Below are 21523 nucleotides of genomic sequence, written 5' to 3'. Positions count from 1 at the left end.
CTCCTTCCCTGCTCTTTCTCTTTCTTGCATTCTCACCTTCAGCTCAGTGTCTGCTTCCTGGGGGACCCAAATGACACGTCTCTTCACTCCAACCCTGCCGTGATCTTCTTAGCCCCATTTTCCAGATCAAGGAAACCGAGAAGCCGAGTCTAACCGGCTTGCTAGGGGCCACACAGCCTCCCCGCCAGTCCATGCAGCACACGCTGCCAGATTATTCTTTCTAAAATGCCATTTGCATTTTGTCACACTCCTGTTTAGGAACTGGCCATGATCCTCCATTGCCCCCAGGTTAATCCAGCCCCCCTGCCTGGCACCAGAAGGCTGCAGGAGGATGAGGGCCTGGCATAAAATCACACGCAATTAGGATGAAGAGGAGGTGGGATTTACAGCCGGATCCAGGGCCTCTAAAATCACAGTGCCCACAGGAGAAGGTGCCTCAGGGTCAGAGTGGACTCAGGACGCATCTCAGCCTCTACAGCAAAGGCCTGGTCCGCAGAGCACTGCCTGACCCGCCACCGCTGCCGCCTGCTTGGAGGGAGGAGGGGCCCTGACCTCCTGGTCAAGAAGGGGTGGGAGCTTTCAGCACCTGTGCCGGGTCCTCACATCACTGCTGCCAACAAGATGGCCTTTGGACAGAGCAGGTGGGCGGCTGCCAGGGCCCCGCCCAGCCCTGAGCCTGGACGCCGAGGTGCCAGGGCTGGCTGCAGCAGCCTCAGCATCACTCGCCCGGCAGATTCCAATTAATCCTTAATCCTCAATTAGGGGATCTCTCCAGCCAGTCAGGCAGGGATGAGGAGGCACTGCCCCAACACTGCAGCTTCTCTGGGAGCCACGGCCCAAGCTCCCTCCCACTGCCCTCCATCGGCTGGCGCAGACGGCACTGCCTCCCCTCTGCAGGGGCCGGCGGTAATGATGGGTGAGCGTAGGGGAAGACCAAACCCCGCTCACAGTCAGCCTCCCACTACCCCCTGGCCCCAGCCTCTCGGGCTCTGTGGTTGGGGCGGGGCACGGGGGTGCGGTTGGCGGGATGGTCTTAATTGGCTGCAGTGTGTGTGCTGGCACCAAAATGCCCACGGCTCCCCCAAATCTCACACATGCCCTCCCACTCCCAAAAGGCTTCTAGCCCAGAAGGTCCCAACAGACAACAGCTGGACCCAGGACCAGGGCTGGGAAGGAAGAGCGGGCAGGTGGACACTGTGCTGAACCAAGAGCCCCTTCCCCACCTAAACGGGGCACCTGTCGCAGCTCCATCGACCGTTGCCAGTTGGAGCAGCCCGGAGCTACAAGATCTGCTGGTTTTCCAAGAGAAACTGTAAATTCAGATTTTTACATTAAGTCCATTTAAGATAGTTTGAGTATAACATACACTCAGTAAGGTGCATAAATCTTAAGCGCACAGCTCAATGAATTTTTACAAGCACATGCGCCCAGGCAACCATCACCCAGATCAAGATATTACATCCACTTATCTTCGTTTAGAACAGTTCTAGGTTGACAGAATTATTCTGAAGATAGCAGATAGCACGGGGAGTTCCTGTATACCCCACCCCCACCTTCTCCTGTGTGTTAGTCAAGGCTTTCCAGAAAAGCAGAACCAATAGATGTGTGTGTCTGTGTGTGTACAAAGATATTTATTGTAATGAATTGGCTCATCAATTATGTCAGCAAGCTACAGATCAGGGAGAGCTGGCAATGTAGGTTCAGTCCAAGCCCGAAGGCCTGAGAACCAGGAAAGTCAATGATGTAAGTTCCAGTCTGAGGGCAGGAGAAGACTGATGTCGCGGTTCGACAGTCAGCCCAGCCTTTTTGTTCCATTCAGATCTTCAACTGATTGGGTGAGGCCCACCCACACTGGGAATGGCAATCTGCTTTACTTTCTCCACCAGTTCAGTGGGTGTTAGTCTCATCCAGAAACCCCCTCACAGACACACCCGGAATAATGTTTGAACAAATATCTGGGCACCCCATGACCCACTCAAGTCGAGATAAAATTAACCATCGCACGAGGGAGAAATGGGAGTGGCTTGAATGAGAACAGTTGTCGCTGCTTTGCTCCTGGTGTCTAAAACACAGTGGGTGTTTGTGCTGGTTAACATCTGACATTGGAACCGTACGTTTGTCACAGTTAATGAACGAACACTGATCCATTGCCGTGAACTAAGGTCCACATTCTATGCAGATTTCATCAGCTTTTCCCTGATTGTCCTTCTTCTGTTCCAGAACGCCGTCTAGGACACCACATATCATTAGGCATCCAGTCTCCTTAGGCTCCTCTTGGTTGTTCTGGTTTCTCAGACTTTCCTTGTTTTTTAATGATCTTGATAGTTTTGAGGAGGACTGGTCAGGTAATTCACAGAATATCCCGAAATTGGGATTTGTCTGATGTTTTTCTCATGATCAGTCTGGGATTATGGGTTGGGGGACGAAGACCATGGAGATGAAGTGCCCTTCCTTCCCATGATATAAAGGGCGCATACATACTATCAGCATGACGTCACTATTGATGTCGACCTTGGTCACCTGGCTTGAGGTCATGTTTGTCAGGTTTCTGAACTACAAAATTACTCTTTTTCTTTCTCCGGGAGTCACGAAGCACAGCCCACACTGGAGGGGTGAGAGATTATAATCCTCATTATGGGCAGAATCTCTACATCAATTCCCTGGAATCCTTCCCTACCGATTTGTCTCTTCTCCCCCACTTATTTATTTATTCAATCATCTATTTTTATCAGTAGGGGCTCGTAGAACTTATTTTATACAAATTGTAACTCAGTACTATTTTCTTTTGTTCAAATTTCTCCAGCTTTGGTCCTTAGAAGATCTTTTAGTTGGCTCCTGTGTCCCTTTGACATACGCCCATCCTTGTGGGGGTCTGGGTTTGTGGTGTTTTGGGGGGTTTTTTGCATTTTCTTGCTTTCTGACCCTACCAGATGCTCCAGGAGCATGTTGTATATTTCCCACCCTGATCCTAGAATCAGCTATTTCTCCAAGGAACTCTAGTTCATTTTATTGGAGAACAGTATTAGAAACCAAGATCTGGGCACTAGGTTCCTTCTAGGCCTCAAATAGAGTGGGGGGATACGTATGGACACTAACCTGTGATTATATACATTTTTAAATATTTCTGTATGTAACCAACTGTATCCATCTTAAGCTAAACATGAGCTCATGCTGACGTCTCCAACTCCAATCCATTACCACATGGATCATTCTAGCCCCCTCCCCTGCTTACCTGTAATTTCTCATTCCAACAGTGAGGAATCATGCACCCTACATTTACTTAATTTTCAATTCCTCTGTACATGCGCAGTGGTTGCAACATTGTTACCCCACACCTTGCGATGCGGTACCACCCCGTGATGAAGTGATGAAGGGAATGTGTTCATTGACTAGAGCACAGTGCTTATGCACAGTTCCTTTTGCCTTTATTCTTCCAGACTCCACTCATTTCCAGATTCACACCTTACCCCCCACCCCCTCCAGTGAAACTGTTTCATATATTTGTAATACAGCTCGATTCTTTTGCCATCTTCTGCATTCCATCCTGGAATCCCCTGACCTCCTAAATGATTTTTAAAATTTGCGTACATTAAAGTTTACTCTTTGACAAATGCTTAATGTCTTGTATTCACCAGTATCACACAGAATAGTTTCAGTGCCCTAAAAAAAGAAAAAACTAACCTCTATGCTTCACCTATTCAATTCTACCCCTCACACCCCAGGCAACCCATAATTGTTTACCTTCTGTATAAGTTTCCCTTCTCCAGAATGTCATACAATTGGAATCATACGGTATGGGGCTTTTCCAGACTGGCTTCTTTCACTTAGCAATATGCCTATCTGTCTTTTCACGGCTGGATAGATGATTCCCTTTTATTGCTGAATAATAGTCCACCGGATGGATATATCAGTTTATTTGTCCATTCACCACCTGAATGCCACCTCCTCTGGGAAGATTTCTGTGATGTCACCAGGCAGTTCCTTCATCTGAGTTGTAATGCACCCATCCCAGTCTCCACATTGTCTAATGTGCTGTATACAAGAAGCCTTTTCTTCTCTGTCTGTCTCTGCTTGAGACTAGGAGCTCCTTGAGGACAGAGGCCATGGCCAGTTCACTTCCGTATCATCTGTGTCCAGCACAAAGCTTGGGATGGAGGACGGAGTCAGAAAAATGTTTGTTGGATAAATGACTGAGTGAAGAAATGGCCTGGGGATGAGGAAAATCTACAGACCTGGGGCTTGAAGGGTACACAAGGCCAGAGAGGTTTTGGGGAGAAGTACCCTGGGAGAAAGGGTTAGCGTCTGGAGGCGAGTCTAAGATCTAGGGTTGTGAGGAATGAGATTTGAGAGGAGGGCTCTGGGTGGAGAAATGGGTAGGAAAGAGGACAATGAAACAATAAGCACTTTATGAATATTCATTTAATCCACACAACAACCTGTGAGATAGTTATTCTTAGCGTCCCCATTTTACATATGGGGAAACTGAGGCATATCGAGGTGAGTAACTTGCCCAAGGGGAAATCGCTGGTTGAGGTGGTGTGAGATTCGAATCCTCAGTCTGACTCCAGTCGGTGCTCTTGTCCATGATCCGTTTGGTACAGGGCGCGGCGTGCAGTAAGTATTTAACGACAGTTAGCTGTTCCTGCTATTGTCCTTGTGAGGCGCAGGCGTGGAGCCTTCGGGGGGCAGGTTGTGGGGTCTTGGAGGTCGCCCTTGGACCTAAAGCATCCTACGAGGATGAGGCAATTGGGAAGAAGAGACGCGGCGGTAGCGTTGGTGAGGGACCCGTTGCCATGGGAACAAACGACGGCTTTCGGAGCGCGCATGCGCGGCTCGGGAAAGGGTGTTGAACCGGGGAAAGGTGACGTAAAAGCGCACGGGGTGGAGCGCAGGGCTCGAAACGTCAAAGCCCTGCGTCCTCCAGCAGCCGGAGCGGAGGGAAGGCGCGCTCGGCGGCGGCGGCGGCGGCGGCGGCGGCGGCGGCGACAGCAGCGCCAGCTGGACCGAGACCGGGCGGCGCGAAGCTGACGTACGGAGCAGCGCGAGTGAGGCGTGAGGGTGGCGCCTGCGCCCGGGAGGACCTCCTCGGCGCGAACCGGGCGGACCAGACCCGGGTCCGGGCTGCCGAGGCCCCGCCTCTCGGGCCGTGAGACTAATCGGATTGAGAGCGCGCCGGCCCGGGCCGCGAACTCGCCAATTGCCGAGGGCGTCGGCCACCGCCCAATCCGGAGCAGACAGGTGCGAGGTCCGGAAGGCGGAGACCAATCAGCAGCGGTTGCGGCCTGCCGGGGCAGGTCTCGGCCAATGAGGAGGCCCGAGTGACATCGCCGCGAGCCAATAGGGAGTGAGGGAACGTTCGTGGCCGCCCGCCCTTCCGGCCTGAGCTCTATTTACGAGGGGCGTGCAGCCGGTTTACCAATCAGCGCGCGGCTGAGCGGCCAGGCAGCCAACCGCGGAGGCGCGGCCGGCCGGCGTCCGCCGCACCCAGGAGTTGGGGATGTCCTACAAACCCATCGCCCCCGCCCCCAGCAGCACCCCCGGCTCCAGCACTCCTGGGCCCGGCACCCCGGTTCCTACAGGTGAGGATCCAGCTCCACCCCTGCTCGCCTGCCCGGGCGGTCGAGGTCTCGAAGAGGAGACGGCCTGAGTTCTGCAATACTGGGCCTGCCCGCCACCTTCGCTGAGCCTCAGTTTGCTGGCCTGTGAAGTGGGCGTCGTCACGTAAGGGCTTGTTGGTGGAGCTCAGTGGGAGGGATTTGTCCCTGAAGTTGAGCAGCCTGGAATGAAGCATCCCTTTGGAGGGAATCGGGCGAGTCCGATCCGGGGCTTGGACGCTGGGAAGAGGCGTCCCTGCCCCGCACTGACCTCTTAACCGCGCGTGTTGCAGCTGGAAGCGTCCCATCGCCGTCGGGCTCGGTGCCGGGAGCAGCTGCCCCTTTCAGACCGCTGTTTAACGACTTTGGACCGCCTTCCATGGGCTACGTGCAGGTGAGTGGGGCCTATGGATGGGGACTGGAGGCCCCCTCGTGGCCTGAGCTCACTGCCCTGTTCTCTTTTGACATAGGCAATGAAGCCACCTGGTGCCCAGGGCTCCCAGAGCACCTACACAGACCTGCTGTCGGTCATAGAGGAGATGGGCAAAGAGATCCGGCCTACCTATGCTGGCAGCAAGAGCGCCATGGAGCGCCTGAAGAGAGGTAAGTGAGGTCAGGCCCACCCCTGCTGCCCAGGAGAGTAACACTGGAACGGAAGGACATCTGGGGGTCCCCTGAGCCAAGCCTAGACTGGGGCCAATTTCAGTCTCCAGAGAGGCATTTTGAATTGAATTGAAATTGAGTCAATTTCTAGGGAAGGACCAGGGAATTTGTATTTCAACAGGGCAATTTTGAGGATTAGCCAAACCTCTGATCTCATCCAGCGCCTCATTAGATTATCGTCCCTTTTACTGAAAGGAAAGGGGGTGGAGAGGGAAAGGTCTTCCTCTGGAGGGTGGGGGTGAGACTGTGGAGATCACTGAGACCCTGTATGTTACTTCCCCACCCCCACCCGCATCCCCACCCCAGGCATCATCCATGCCCGGGCCCTAGTCAGAGAGTGCCTGGCAGAGACAGAGCGGAATGCCCGCACGTAACAGGACGCGCCTCCGCCTCAGCATCTGGACCTTTCCCGGCCACTGCAGAGCGCCTCCTCCCTGGCCTTCACCCCGAGTTGCACTTCTCATCCTGGGCTTCCTGTCCTGTGTCCCTTGGTGGGTGCCCTCCAGGAACCAGGGGGCGGCTCTCACTCCAGTCGGCAGCACTAACTGGGACCCCCACGAGAGTTAGCAGCGAGGTCACTGTGAGTTTCACCCATGACCTGCCAACAGTGCTGATCCAACTGGAGCTTTCTCCCTTCGGTGGCCCCCACCACTCAGCACTTGCCCAGGACTTCTCACCACTTCTCCCAGACCCCTTCTTCCCCAGCAGGCCCTCAAAAGGCCTGTCACCTCCCTGCCTTGTCTCCTGGGCCACAGCGACTCTTTTCTCAGTGTGTCTTTTGCTAAACATGCCCTTTTTGTATAAATAAAAGATAATTTGGAGTTGTTCTCTCAGCTCTTCATCTTTGAGTTTGGTACTTCTGCTAAGCCCGGGAGGGCTAGGAAGAAAGAAGGCGAGAGGAGCCTCGGGGAGGGGGAAGGGCCTGTCCAGTGGGTGAGAGAGAGGCTGACAGTTGGCCTTGCCCCAGCTGGCCACTGACCTTGGTGGAACCCTGCCCGTCTCTCGCCCTCAAGCTTCCCAGCTGGAAGTAGTGGAAAGAGTTGAGCTCTGTAGCTGAGAGCCCTGCTCTCCATCGCGTGCTGCCACCAGGGGGCAGTGCAGGGCCTCGGCTGCCTCCACAGCGGGAGGGCAATGTCACCAGCCTGGGCCTAGATCCTCTGGATGGGCCTTGATGCCTGGAGGGTGGAAATGCCATTTCACTTAAGCCACACCCTTACATGCCCCAACATCCTAAACTCTCGATCAGCCCTGGGAGGCTCTGAATACACGGGGTCTCAGACTCCTCAGAGAGGCGGGGGGGGGGGGGGGGTCGCTGCTGCTTCCCTCCCCCAGCCCCTGGGAAGCAGAGCCAAGGGGAGAGGACTGGCTTCCAGCATGGGTGAGACCCAGCTGGGTGCTGCCATCCACTGTCCCAGGGCCTTCTAGCAGATTGGGTGTGGTCCCATGAGCCCAGCCCTCGCGTGTCTCAGCCTTTGCCCAGGGTCTGGTGCCTGGTTGGCCAGACTTGTAGACCCGGAAGGTATAGGTGGGGCCCCCTTCGGGGGCTATCCCAAGGATTCGGAGTGCCTGCAGCCCTCTGCCTGGGTGTGTAGCTGAATGACCCTAGAGGCCTGGGGTGCTGGAACCCCAGCCCCTGGGTAGAGGCAAGTCAGAGGCAAGCTTGTGACCAGACTGGGGCAGGGAAGGGGCGCCGTGCGGCATTTCCCCTACCCTGGGTCCCAGGTTCGAGGCGTGGGGATGGGAGCTTGCCGTATTTCCATAGCAAACCGGAGGGCCCGGCCAGAGTGGAGATGGGAACCTGGAGGGTTTCGGGGATCCCAGAGAGCACAGAGGGAGTAAAAAGCGCCCGCATTCGGAGACCGGCCTCTTCCCCGCTGCCTTGGGGAAGGAAGGCAGAGGCCGCCCTCCGCCGCCGCGGGCGGGGCTGCCCGGACCCCGCAGGGGTGGGGAGGGCCAGCCGGGCCCAGGAAGGGGGCGGGGCGGCCGCAGTGACGCGCGGCGGCGGGGAGGGACGGCAGGGGCGCCTGCGGGCCGACCCGGAGGAAGGTCGGGGCCATGGGCCCGCGCTGCGCCTCCGGAGGGTCCGGCCACTGCTGGAACCCGAGGCCGAGGCGGAGGGCGCCCCGGGCTCCGACCCACGGCCTGTCCGTCCTCGCTCGCATCGGGTGGGGGGCGCCCGCCCTAAACTAGAGGTGAGTCGGGACGTCGGCAGGCGGGCCAAGAGCGCGGCGGGGGACGGGGACGCCGCGGAGCACAGGGAAGTGGGGACAGCGCGGCCTCTCGCCTGCTCGCGGGGTGCGAGGTGGCGGACAGGTGGGAGGGGTGCCCGCAGCGAAACCGGGCGCAGGTGGGCGGAGCGGGGCTCCCTGGGAAGGGGCCCGTGGGATACCAAGTGGAGCCACTCTTGCCTCGGTCCGAAGGAGTCAACCCCAGGAACGATGGTGGGATGGCTGCATAGACAAGTGCCGGGGGTCCAGGAAGGATGCTGGGGAAAGGGAAGTTGAGGTCTGGGCTGCCAGCCGTGAGAAAGGCAGGTCCGGGGGGAGGAGGGGTTAGTAATCTAGTCCTGGAAGGTAGGTTCGGATGCGGGGGGTGGGGAACACTGACAGAGATGCTAAGAGGAGGGGCGCAAGGGGCTGCTCCGCGGAGAGACACCCCGGGGGCAAGGTCCGAAGTGGACGTCTAGAGTGGGGGACACGGGACCCAACTGACTCTGGGAAAGGGATGCAGGGGGCGGCCCCGAGGGGCCGGGTGTGGAAGGCGGACACGGAAGGAGGGGCCCGGCGCTCCTGGGGGCGGGTCCCCGAAGGATGCTGTTTCCAGGGGGCTTAGGACGCGGCCGCGGCCGGAGAGGCTGGGAGAGCCCACCGGCCCGGGGCCGCCGCTCCGAGGGGCCCGCGTCAGCGCGCGGTTGCCATGGTGACGAGCGGGCGGGGGGCGGGGGTTGCGAGGAAAAGAGGTCAGCGCTCAGCCTCGCTGCGGCTCCCGGCCCCCGGCGGCGCTGGCGGCGGCGCTGGGCTCGCCTCTGATTCCCCGTTGGCGGGCCCGGGCATGGGGTCCCGCGGCCCGAGCCCCTCGGCCCGCGCGCAGGGCTCGGGGCCGCGCGCCGCCGCCCCGCACTGACGGCCGCGCGGTGCCCTGCGCCAGGCGGAGCGGAGGCCGCGCGCGGCTGGCCGAGAGCCTTCAGGATGCTGATCAAGGAGTACCACATTCTGCTGCCCATGAGCTTGGACGAGTACCAGGTGGCCCAGCTCTACATGATCCAGGTGAGGGCGGTGGGAAACAGGAGATGGGGGGGGCCATACTTCATGATGGGGTAACCGCACCTGGGACAAGGGGCCAGGCCCAGCGCAACACCCGCCAATCCTGCTCCGGGGCTTGGAAGGGCTCAGAGGCTGGAGGAGGAGAGAGAGGTCCCCTTTCGGATGTAGAGGGCAGGGGAACGGGACAGAAGGGCCTAGTGGTGCCACCCCATCCCCCAAGTGCCCAGCCGGTGGTGGACGCTCAGCCAACGTCTGATCTCCTTTAATCCTCCTTAGGATCTAATCCCATGGGGGTAGGGAAAGGAGAGCATGAGGAGGCAAGAGTGATGAGGAGAGAGGAGGGGTGCCAGGTGGCAGAGAAGGCTGGGAGGGAGTCCCCAGAGGGTAGGATCTTGGCAACCCCAGGTGGTCAGGGAGACGGCATAAGGATCAGGCCCCAAAAGCTGTGACAGAGAGGGGCAGGCGGGGACCTCAGAGGGTGGTGGAGGGGGCTAGGCTAAGAAGAAGCGGGTAGGGCCCTGGGCTTGGGCTGTGAGCAGAGTGAGCCACGGCAGGCTCTCAGTGAGGGGAGAGGGTTGGTGCAGGCCCTCAGAGAGGCCTGCTCCAGATGTGTTCGCCAGAAATGTAAGATCCGTCTGCAGAGGCAAGAGGGCCAGGACCCAGCCTCAAGCAGTCGAGTGGGCCAAGTTCAGGCTCCAGAGCTATAAAAGGGCAGGAGCTGATGCTCTCAAACTAGGAGAGGTGTGGCAGGAGCTGGTATTGGGGTCCAGCGAGGGAGGGGACCAGGTCAGGTCCTCAGAGAGCTGGGGCCACTTTTACTCTCCTCCATCCTTCCACCCTGGCCTCCTCGCTGGGCCTGGAGCACATGAAGCCTGCTCCCACCTCAGGAGCCTGCAGTGGCTGCCCCTCTGCCTGGAATACGTCCCCCTACCCCACATGCGCTCTACAGCCTCCACCCGCTTCGTCATGTTCAAATCACGGTCATGTCATCTTCTCAATGACACCTTCCCTCACCATCCGATCAAAATTGCAACTCCCAACTCGATGCCCCTGACCCTATTCTATGCTTTTTCCCATGGCACTTACTGCCTTCTGATACCATATAATTTGCTTTCTTTGTTACCTGTCTCCCTCTACTAGAACGTAAATTCCACAAGGGCAGGCGGGGGTCTTTGTTCTTTCATCAACAGATCCCAATTAATATAATCCAAACAATGCCTGGAATACAGCAGACATTCAGTAAATACTTGAATGACTGAGCACGGGGTTGCCAAACCCTGTGGAGGACTGGACAGTGGCTGTGATCCTGAGCCCAGGAGCTGCAGGGGGCCACGGTCAGGTTTCAGGGAGTTGGAAAGGCTGCGACTAGGGCCCCAGAGCTGCACAGGGGGCTAGGCCAAGCTGGGGGCCCCAGGAGCTGAGCTGGGGCTGAGCTGCCTCTTCTGCTCTGCCCTGTGCTACAGAAAAAGAGCCGGGAGGAGTCAAGTGGCGAGGGCAGCGGTGTGGAGATCCTGGCCAACCGGCCCTACACGGATGGGCCTGGCGGCAGCGGGCAGTACACACACAAGGTGTACCACGTGGGCTCCCACATCCCAGGCTGGTTCCGGGCCCTGCTGCCCAAGGCCGCCCTGCAGGTGGAGGAGGAATCCTGGAACGCTTATCCCTACACCCGGACCCGGTGAGTCAGGGGGCATGCCTGGGGCCACGAGGGGAACAGCCCTGGTGGGCACAGTAGTGACCCTCACCCCTGCCCTCTGCCCAGGTACACTTGCCCCTTCGTGGAGAAATTCTCCATTGAAATAGAGACCTATTACCTGCCTGATGGGGGGCAGCAGCCAAACGTCTTCAACCTGAGCGGGGCTGAGAGGAGACAGCGCATCCTGGGTGAGGCCTGGAGCCAGTGGGGGGACCCGGGAGCCCCTCTCAGGCCACCTCCTGCCTTGACGGGCAGCCTCTGCCAAGTCCCAGGCTTTCTCCTGGACTCGGCTTCCTGTCTGTGAAAGGCTGCCCTCCCACCCCAGGCGGGAAAGGGGCGGCAGGGGCTGGAGGGGGCAGGCATTGCTCAGTGCTGCTGGAACCCCCTCAGACACCATCGACATCGTGCGGGATGCCGTGGCCCCAGGCGAGTACAAAGCAGAAGAGGACCCCCGGCTGTACCGCTCAGCCAAGACGGGCCGGGGGCCGCTGGCTGATGACTGGGCGCGTACCGCGGCCCAGACGGGTCCCCTCATGTGCGCCTATAAGCTGTGCAAGGTCGAGTTCCGCTACTGGGGCATGCAGGCCAAGATTGAGCAATTCATCCACGATGTTGGTGAGCGCCCAGCCGCGGGAGGTTCCATTTACCCAGCATGCACCAGGCCCCGGGTTTGAGCCATGGATGCTCCCCGTCTACGGGGGACACAGAAGCATAAAGCCATCACTTCCATTTGATGTGTGAGCACTGAGGCCGAGGGGAGCAGCAGAGCCTGGTGGGGGGTCGGGGGAGCCTAGCCTTGAAGCACAGTAAGAGTCAGGAGGCAAGAAGCTGGCAACATGATCTCTGAGGTCGATGCCAGCTCTGACAGAGATGCTGCTTCTAATCCATTAAGATTCTAAGATTCTCCAATGTTCTATGAGTTGAGTGAGACTTAGAGACTCTCAGGAGGCAACATGCTAAGGAGCGCAGGCTAAGGCTGTGACTCTGATGTCATTCTCTCAAGGTCCCTCCCACCCTCAGCTCCCAGAGTCCCATCCTGGTCTCCAGGAGCCCCTGTTTCACACCCCGCTAAACCTAACCCCTCAGCTTCTGCAGTTCAGCCCTGCCCCACCTCCCCGGTCTGAGGATGGGCCACCTGCTATAGACTGTCCTGGAACCTCCAGCCACTTCCCACCTCTGCTCCGTAATTTTCCCTTCTGTAAACGCAGAGGAGGTTGGGCCAGACATTAAGAGCTCACATTGACCTAATGATCACACTTGCCAGATCCTTTGCTTATCACTTTTCATGCAAGATCTCCTTTGACCCCACAACACCCTCAAGGTAAGGACTTTTATTATTCCCACTTTACAGATGAGGAAATTGAGCTCAAAGAGTAATACAGGCTCTTTGTCTTGCACTTGGAAAAATACCAAAAAAGCACAAATAACAAAATGAAAATCACTCACATATAACCACTATTAAGATTCTGATATATTTCCTTCCAGAAGTTTATAATGATAATTCAACCATTATTACTTTATTTTCTAGATATGGAAGTTTCTAACTTTATTCCTCTGCTTAGGATGAAAATATCCTGAATGGGTATCATCTTTCGCTACAACTTTCACTAAGTGCCAACACTCTCATTAACTATTAACATCTTCATTAACCATCAACAATTTCATTAACTGTTAATGCCTTGATTGTTAACTCCTCTGAGGAAGTCAGCAGGAAGCCAGCTGAAAGAGAGCGAGAACAAGCATTGGTCCCAGCTTCCCAGGGTGTTGGGATGGGGTCTGTGCTCAGAGTTGGGGTGTCCAGAGGGATAGAAGAAGCAGTGGGCAGGGAGGGAAGTGAGGCAGGAAGACAGATGTGCCCGTTTCCACTCCCATCTCCTGGATGGCACTTGCCCCGCCCTACTTTGTGGCTCTGGGTGGGGGGTGTGCCCAGGGGAGCCATTACCCGAGCTCAAGGGCTGGGCATGCAGCTGCAGCAGCAGAGAACCTGGGAGCAGGGGAGCAAGGCTCTGATGCCTGGGCACCTACAGGTCTGCGCCGGGTGATGCTGCGGGCCCACCGCCAGGCCTGGTGCTGGCAGGATGAGTGGACAGAGCTGAGCATGGCTGACATCCGAGCACTGGAGGAAGAGACTGCCCGCATGCTGGCACAGCGCATGGCCAAGTGCAACACGGGCAGTGAGGGGCCCGAGGCCCAGCCCCCTGGGAAGCCAAGTACCGAGACCCGGGCTGGGGCCAGCCATGCTGGCACCCCCGATGGGCCCGAGGCCCCCCCTGGCCCTGATGCCTCACCGGATGCCAGCTTCAGCAAGCAGTGGTCCTCATCCTCCCGTTCCTCCTACTCGTCCCAGCATGGAGGTGAGGCTGGGGCACGGGGACAGGAGGAAGCGACCCTCAGGCTGGACTCTCAGGCTGAGGCTGATGTGGCCCTGCAGGAGGCGTGTCTCCCCAGAGCCTGTCCGAGTGGCGCATGCAGAACATCGCCCGAGACTCTGAGAACAGCTCCGAGGAGGAGTTCTTTGATGCCCACGGTCAGCACCGCAGCCGCATTTGGGGGGTGGGGCTGTCCCTGAGCAGCTCCTACCCCCCATGACACAGCCCCTTCTCCCTTCAGAAGGCTTCTCGGACAGTGACGAGGTCTTTCCCAAGGAGATGACCAAGTGGAACTCCAATGATTTCATCGATGCCTTTGCCTCTCCTATGGAGGCGGAGGGGGCGCCAGGTAAAGATCCTGCACCAGGTGGCCAGCCACCAGCACCCCGTATGCAGTGGGGACTCAGAGAACAACTCAGTCCTAAGTTTAATGAGGTCTTAAGACGAATGGCAATCCAGAGAGGGTGCTTGTTAAATACACGGATGAATACTGAATGGGTAATGGGTGGATGGATGGATGCGTGGCTGGAGTGTATTCACGGTTCAGACACAGCACAAAGAATGGAGGAATTAATTTGGAGTCCAGGAAGGCTTCACGTGGGAGGTGATGTCTAAGCTGGATTTTGAAGGATTGCACCAGCTCCGTCCACCAGACCTTTCTGTGATGATGGAAGTGTTCTAGCCATTAGCCACATGTGGCTGTCAAGCACTTGAAATGTGGCAAGTGTGACTGAGGAGCTGAATTTTGTATTGTACTTTCATTCATTTCAATTTAAATAGGCACATGTGGCTAGTGGCAACTAGATTGGATAGGGTAGGATGAGAAGGAATTTTCCAGGCAAACAGGCATTGTGGGGAGAGGCATCACTGACAGCAGGAGGACCCTGCAATGTGCAAAGGCCCAGGAATGTGAAATGACCTGGGAGAGTCGGGTGAGAGGAGAAGGTCAGAGGAAGCTGGGGGGCCAAGGGGCCACTCGGGCAGACAGCAGAGCAGGGGTACCAGAAGTGCCAGATAAGGGGATCCCCACAAACCCATCAGGCTCCTTCACTGGCTTTCCCCTGTCCTATAGACCTTGGGGCTGAGGCCGCCAAGGACATCGGGGAAGGGGCCCGAGCACCCAGGGACTCAGAGGTGAGTGTGGTCGGCCACCCCACATCACAGTTCTGCGCCTCTGCTGGCCGGGCCACTACCCTGACACCCCTGGCACCCCACTGTGCCCCACAGGGCCCGGACGGAGCCGGGGAGCTGGGGGCCGAGGCCTGTGCAGTCCACGCCCTCTTCCTCATCCTGCACAGTGGCAACATCCTGGACTCGGGCCCTGGAGACGCCAACTCCAAGCAGGCAGACGTGCAGACGCTGAGCCTGGCCTTCGAGGCCGTCACCCGCATCCACTTCCCTGAGGCCCTAGGCCACGTGGCGCTGCGCCTGGTGCCCTGCCCACCCATCTGTGCTGCCGCCTATGCCCTTGTCTCCAAGTACTGGTCATGGGTGGCAGGGTGGGGGACACACAGGGTCTCCAAGGTGCAGTCAGCCACCTGGCGGCTCCCGGGTTGAGTGAGGCCCCACGGTGGGAAGGGGGAGGAGGCAGGGAAGCCATAAACCTGGGCCAGAGACCTACCTGGCTGGACCTCAGTTTCTAGTCAATGGCTCCATCACAAAGGCCTCTTGCATGCTGATGCTCCCCACAAAGGCCCATGGTGCTAGGACTTGCCAGCAGGGCAAGGGGACTTGGAGGGGGCAGTAGCCCGGCTGGCGGCCCCCCACCCACCCACCATACTTCCTCCTTCTGCAGCCTGAGCCCCTACAGCCATGATGGTGACAGCCTGTCCCGCTCCCAGGACCACATCCCACTGGCTGCCCTGCCGCTGCTGGCCACCTCATCCTCCCGCTACCAGGGCGCTGTGGCCACCGTCATTGCCCGCACCAACCAGGCCTATGCCGCCTTCCTGCGCTCATCTGAGGGCGCTGGCTTCTGCGGGCAGGTCAGAGGCTAGGGATGTTCCTGAGAAGCTTGCCATCGGAGCCCTCCATCCTCTTGCCTTCACTGCAGCCCCTCCTGATGGTGCCACCCTCTCGCACAGGTGGTGCTAATCGGAGATGGCGTCGGTGGAATCCTGGGCTTTGATGCGCTCTGTCATAGTGCCAGCGCAGGCACAGGGAGCCGGGGCAGCAGCCGCAGAGGGAGCATGGTCAGTGTCACCCAGCCCCATCTCTTCAGGAAGGGGGTATCTCTCCGGCTCTAGGTCTCTGCCCTATGGAATGTGACCTCTCTGCAGGCAGGTCCCCCTGCTGCCTCATTCCATCCCCTCTGGGGCTCTGACCACCTTCTTTCTTTGAGTCCTTGCCAAACCTCAAGCCTCTCTCCTCACTTCCAAATAAGTAGAAATTGAATTGTCTTCAGGCCTAAGGTATTTCTGTCCCCTGTTCCATCTAGAACAATGAGCTGCTCTCCCCGGAGGTTGGCCCAACGCGGGACCCCCTGGCAGATGGGGCTGAGGGGCTGGGCCGGGCCAGCCCAGAACCCTCAGCCCTGCCCTCCCAGCGTGCCCCCAGCGATCTGGCCAGTCCAGAGCTCGAGGGCTCTCAGAACAGGTGACGCTCCCGCCCCAGCTCCCCTGCCCTGGGCTTGTGCTGGGCTGCAGAGGCAGCAGCACTGAGCAGCCCTCCTCTGTAGCCTGCAGGCGGCCCCCCCAACTGCCTCCTCTGGGGAGCCCCGGCGGGTAAGCACAGCCTCCTGCCCGCCTGCCGCCCCCTCTGAGGCTTCGGATGGCCCCACCAGCGCCGCCCGCCTCGACTTCAAGGTCTCTGGCTTCTTCCTCTTCGGCTCCCCGTTGGGCCTGGTGCTGGCTCTGCGCAAAACTGTGATGCCTGCCTTGGAGGGTGAGCCCTCAGGGCAGGGGTTCTGCCTCATCCTTCATCAGCCCTTCCCCCATCTCCTCTGGTCTTTTGTCTCACCTGAGATGCTGGTGTTCTTGCCCTCCCCCACTGTACAAATTAAGTGGCCTGGCTAGAGAAGGGGAACGTGAGGCCCAGAAAGAAGGGACTTGCTAAGGTTGAGTTTTCCACAGTGCACTGGGAGGAACTCACGCCCACAGATGCTGTGCATGAGAAGGGGTCCAAGGGGCATGGGAAATGCTGCATCCTGAACTGAATCAGTAAATCGAAGGTTCTGATTCCTTCTAAGGCGAGGCCTGTCTCACTTTAAGCAGGACCCTGGTGACCTCCCAGGGCATGCAGTTTGGGAAGTGCTGGCTCAGGGTCACACAGCAGGTCAGGGTGCTGTTTCCCACACCACCTACCTCCCAGAATGCCCAGCTGAGCCCCCTCTCCCCTTTATCTTCTGGGTACCAGTGGCCCAGATGCGCCCAGCCTGTGAGCAGATCTACAACCTCTTCCACGCGGCCGACCCCTGCGCCTCCCGTCTTGAGCCCCTACTGGCCCCCAAGTTCCAGGCCATCGCCCCACTGGCCGTGCCCCGCTACCAGAAGTTCCCCCTGGGAGACGGCTCGTCCCTGCTGCTGGGTACGCCCCCAACCAAGATAAAGGAGGAAAGAAAGAGGGTACCGAGAGAGAGAGATGAGGATGGGCCCCCTCATCCAAGAACACACAAGGCAGTTCCTACATCATTGGTAAACTCAAATCACCACTCCCAGGACCAGGGAACACTACCCTGGCCCCTTGAGGGGTCTGGATCCCCTGGACTCTCTGACATTCTCTGCCCAGGAGTGAGGGGCAGTGGTGATGACTGGGCTAGAGAGAAGAGACAGAGTCACAGTGGTGTGCCAGTGTCTGAGCGCAGCCGCCAGTGTGGAGGGGCTGCTGTGTCTGTGTGTAGGGGTGCACTGTGTCTCCATATGCACTTGTGTTCATGTGTTAGTGTGGGGCGTGTACATGTATGCATGCAAGTGGCTACCCGTTTGGCCCCATGAGATAAGTGTGCCTGTGCTGGGTTAGGGTGCCCTGTTGGCTGTTAGGGTGAGCTAAGAGGAGAGAATGCCCCCCACTCTTCACTTCCACCCAGATATGGGTCAGTTTCAGCCTCAGCCAAGACCTGACCAGGCAGGGCTGGCATGGAAGATGGCAGAGGCATGGGGGCGTAGCTGTCCTGGAACCCCTGGTGGGAAGAGAGGCGGGCAGCCTGACCCCGCCTGCTGCTCAGGTTGTCTCTCCTCCCTCAGCTGACACTCTGCAGACCCACTCAGGCCTCTTCCTGGAGGAGCTGGAGACGTTGGTGCCCTCAACACCCACCTCTGCCAGCGGTGCCTTCTGGAAGGGCAGTGAGTTAGGCACTGAGCCACCTGCCCAACCAGCTGCCCCCAGCACTACCAGTGAGGTGGTTAAGAGTAAGTGAGCCAGCCACCCTGCCTGGGTGGGGGGGACACTTACTCCACCTCCAGCTGAAGCACCCCTGCCCCCAGCATGTGCTCTGCAACCCCCGTCCCCTAGCACCCAGCCCAGACTCAGCAAAGATGAGGCTTGGCAGAAAGGAGGGCGGGAAGAGCACCCAGGGGCCAGACGGGTGGGCACCGGGTGGGAGGCCACCCCTGACCCACTGCCCGCGTGGCCGTGCAGTCCTGGAGCGCTGGTGGGGGACCAAGCGGATCGACTACTCACTCTACTGCCCCGAGGCGCTCACCGCCTTCCCCACCGTCACGCTGCCCCACCTCTTCCATGCCAGCTACTGGGAGTCTGCCGATGTGGTAGCCTTCATCCTGCGCCAGGTGGGCCCGGGGATAAGGGGCGGGAGATGGGAACCGGACAAGGATGGGGAGCCGGGGGAGGGGAAGCCTCAGCAGCACCCCCGCACCCACCCCCACCCCCGTTCACGTGGGCTCGCCGGATCCTGAGCAGGTGATCGAGAAGGAGCGGCCACAGCTGACCGAGTGCGAGGAGCCGTCTATCTACAGCCCGGCCTTCCCCAGGGAGAAATGGCAGCGCAAACGCACGCAAGTCAAGATCCGGGTATGAACCCTGCCACTCCCGGCAAAAGCTAGGCCTTGCCAGGTCCTCTCCCCAGCACCCATCCTCGTTCGGATGGTCTTCACGGTCCCGCCCCGCCCGCTGTCGTCCTGGCCCCGCCTCCTCATACCTTGGCCCCGCCCCTGGGAACCACTGGTCTCCTCCCCTCTCCCAGCCAAGTCAGGTGTCCGAGGCGCGCTCACCCCACCCCGCCTCATCCTCCACATTCCGACCTGTCTCAGCTCCGCTCCCTCCGAACTGCAGTCTACACACACGAACTCATGGCCTAGGGTCGGGGTCCGCAAAAGCGCCCACCCCTTGGGCCTTGCCGCTCTCCCGCAGCAGCCATCTAGGCCCGGTCCCCCTCACCAGCTCCCCCCGCATCCCCGCCATCTCCTGGCTGCGGCCTCATGCCGTCTCCTCCCGTCAGAACGTCACTTCCAACCACCGGGCGAGCGACACGGTGGTGTGCGAGGGCCGCCCCCAGGTGCTGAACGGGCGCTTCATGTACGGGCCTTTGGACGTGGTCACGCTCACCGGAGAGAAGGTCAGGACGCACAGCCTCGGCCCCGGTAGACCCGCCCCCATGGGGCCCACCTCGCCCCAGCCCGGAGCTCACGTCCAGTCCCGCCTCACGTCCCCAGGACAGCTCCAGGTCCCAACGACAGGCCCACCTCCGCCCGCCTCCGGTCACGGTCAGAGGGTGCCCGGGGGCTCCGCCCCATGGACGCTCTCGCCCCCTCTCCTGGCTAGGTGGACGTCTACATCATGACGCAGCCGCTGTCCGGCAAGTGGATCCACTTTGGCACCGAAGTCACCAACAGCTCGGGCCGCCTCACCTTCCCGGTGCCCACCGAGCGTGCGCTGGGCATCGGTGTCTACCCGGTGCGCATGGTGGTCAGGTGAGCGCGGGGCGGCCGGGCCTCTGCGGGGCAGGGCTCCCCGGGCCTCGGCCCCGCGCCGCTCACGCCGCCCTGGGCCACAGGGGCGACCACACGTACGCCGAGTGCTGCCTGACCGTGGTGGCCCGCGGCACCGAGGCCGTGGTCTTCAGCATCGACGGCTCCTTCACCGCCAGCGTCTCCATCATGGGCAGCGACCCCAAGGTGCGCGCCGGCGCCGTGGACGTGGTCAGGTAAGAGCGGCCGCCGCCCGGCTAGCCGCGGTGACCGGCGCCACCCCCCGGAGTGGAGCTGACGGCCGTCCCACCCCGCAGGCACTGGCAGGACGCGGGCTACCTGATCGTGTATGTGACAGGCCGGCCCGACATGCAGAAGCACCGCGTGGTGGCCTGGCTGTCGCAGCACAACTTCCCCCACGGCGTCGTCTCCTTCTGCGACGGCCTCACCCACGACCCGCTGCGCCAGAAGGCGATGTTTCTGCAGAGCCTGGTGCAGGAGGTGCGCGCCCGGGGAAGGGCCCGCCTCCGCCCCCGCCCCCGCCTCGGGCTGTAGCCCGGTGGAGGCTTACCTGGTCCCACTCCCACCGGTCCCCGGACCCTGACTGACTGGAGAGGCCCTTAGGGTCCTGCCCCCTCGTGGTCCAAGGAGCCCCTAGTCCTTGGGGCATGCTGGGGAGACCCAGTGATCCCGCCCCGGAAACAGTGGACCCGGGAAGCCCAACAGGCCCCACGCCCAGCCTCACGACCCCTCCCCCGAGCGGACGGCTGGCCCCTCTGGTTACAGGTGGAACTGAACATCGTGGCCGGCTACGGGTCCCCTAAAGACGTGGCCGTCTACGCGGCGCTGGGCCTGTCCCCGAGCCAGACCTACATCGTGGGCCGCGCCGTGAGGAAGCTACAGGCGCAATGCCAGGTGAGGGCCAAGGGAAGGGGGAGGGGGGAGCAGGAGCCTGGGTCTGCGGCCATAAGGACCACCTGTGCTAAGCAGCAGCTGCGGAAGGGGCTCTGAGAAGCCTGGCCAGCCGCAGGGGACCTGGGCTCCTCCTAGGACAGAGTCATGAGCAGCTCGGAGTTGCCGGGCAGACCAGGATTGATCACTCAGGTTGGAGTGTGCTCAAGACCTGGAGTGCTGGCTCCACTCTGGCATGGCCCTGGGCATGGTCCTCCACCTTTCTGAGCCTCAGTTTCTTGTCTGTCAAATGGCCGATGGCACCAACCTCAACAGCTATTGCGAACATGACATGATTTACTGCACACCAACGTGCCCAGCGTTGGGCACAGCGCAATTGCCTGCTAAATGTTCGTGGCCATCATTCCGCCACCCCACGATCCCATTTTACAGATGAGAAAACTGAGGCCCAGAGAGGGGCAGAGCTAGGAGTAAAGCCAGGGTGCCCAGGCTCCCAGCCTGGAGTTCCTATCTGGAATTCTCTGGGTCAGGCTGTGCCAGGCTTGCCAGGCAGCCAGCACTGCCCAGCAACCTAGGGAGGGCAGTTGAAGCAGCGTATAGGCCTGAGACCACCGTCCCCTTATCTCTGCCCACAGTTCCTGTCGGATGGCTACGTGGCCCATCTGGGCCAACTAGAGGCAGGTTCACACCCTCATGCCCCCGCGGCGCCCTCAAGGGCCACCCTGGCCAAGAGCAGCTATGGGGGGGCTGCCCCTGTGGACTTCCTCCGCAAACAGAGCCAGCTGCTCCGCTCACGGGGCCCCAGCCAGGCGGAGCGCGAGGGCCCGGGGACGCCGCCCACCACCCTGGCCCGGGGCAAGGCCCGAAGCGTCAGCCTCAAGTTGGACAGCGAAGAGTGAGACCCAACCTCTGGCTGGACCTGGCTTATTTATTCACACACGTGAGGGGCCCAAGTGCGTGTGCGGGAGGCTGGGGGCCCGGCCCCACACCCTGCATCACTGCCTGCCCCTCAGTGTTACTTCCCTTCCATACAGGAGGGACCCAGTCCCAGGGGGAGGAAGGAGGGAGCAGGGGGGGCCAGAGGCTTCTCTAGTGTGTAAATTGTGAAAATAAACACCACCTGCATCCCACATGATTTTCCTCCCACCTGGCATCACAGGGCAGC

General features: G+C 59.6%; 2 protein-coding genes and 1 long non-coding RNA gene across 6 annotated transcripts; 2 read left to right on the top strand and 1 right to left on the bottom strand.

The window, feature by feature from the left end:
- Positions 1-1608: 1608 nt before the first annotated feature.
- Positions 1609-4852, bottom strand: LOC139074527 (uncharacterized). Its single transcript, XR_011524208.1, has 2 exons — positions 3742-4852; positions 1609-2604 (listed from the first exon to the last, which is right to left on the bottom strand). It is a non-coding gene; the product is annotated as an uncharacterized lncRNA (long non-coding RNA).
- On the top strand, positions 4829-7078 carry CDK2AP2 (cyclin dependent kinase 2 associated protein 2). 2 transcript variants are annotated; one of them, XM_008533904.2, is made up of 4 exons: positions 4829-5579; positions 5888-5988; positions 6065-6197; positions 6564-7078. In XM_008533904.2, exons 1-4 carry the CDS (start codon positions 5498-5500, stop codon positions 6629-6631), a joined length of 384 nt encoding a protein of 127 aa, XP_008532126.1. In that variant the 5' UTR covers positions 4829-5497; the 3' UTR covers positions 6632-7078. The 2 variants fall into 2 exon arrangements, with proteins under 2 accessions (XP_008532126.1, XP_008532133.1); XM_008533911.2 differs by having other exon boundaries at positions 4846-5721.
- A 1156-nt stretch (positions 7079-8234) lies between these two features.
- PITPNM1 (phosphatidylinositol transfer protein membrane associated 1) lies at positions 8235-21488 on the top strand. 3 transcript variants are annotated; one of them, XM_070565601.1, is made up of 24 exons: positions 8235-8449; positions 9405-9523; positions 10984-11198; positions 11283-11404; positions 11607-11831; positions 13244-13570; positions 13648-13743; positions 13827-13934; positions 14658-14719; positions 14813-15063; positions 15381-15570; positions 15670-15777; positions 16023-16180; positions 16263-16468; positions 16940-17110; positions 17767-17931; positions 18161-18309; positions 18440-18550; positions 18978-19094; positions 19301-19449; positions 19533-19682; positions 19764-19947; positions 20233-20361; positions 20994-21488. In XM_070565601.1, the coding sequence occupies exons 2-24, from the start codon at positions 9446-9448 to the stop codon at positions 21255-21257; spliced, it is 3735 nt and encodes a 1244-aa protein (XP_070421702.1). In that variant the 5' UTR covers positions 8235-8449; positions 9405-9445; the 3' UTR covers positions 21258-21488. The 3 variants fall into 3 exon arrangements, with proteins under 3 accessions (XP_070421702.1, XP_070421703.1, XP_070421704.1); XM_070565603.1 differs by having other exon boundaries at positions 8274-8449; positions 11607-11953; XM_070565602.1 differs by lacking the exon at positions 16940-17110 and having other exon boundaries at positions 8239-8449.
- Positions 21489-21523: the final 35 nt, after the last annotated feature.

Source organism: Equus przewalskii, chromosome 11 (genome assembly GCF_037783145.1).
Source record: "Equus przewalskii isolate Varuska chromosome 11, EquPr2, whole genome shotgun sequence".
Lineage (NCBI taxonomy): Eukaryota > Metazoa > Chordata > Mammalia > Perissodactyla > Equidae > Equus > Equus przewalskii.
Note: the sequence above shows the minus strand (reverse complement) of the source record. Positions and strands in the feature narration are given on the sequence as shown.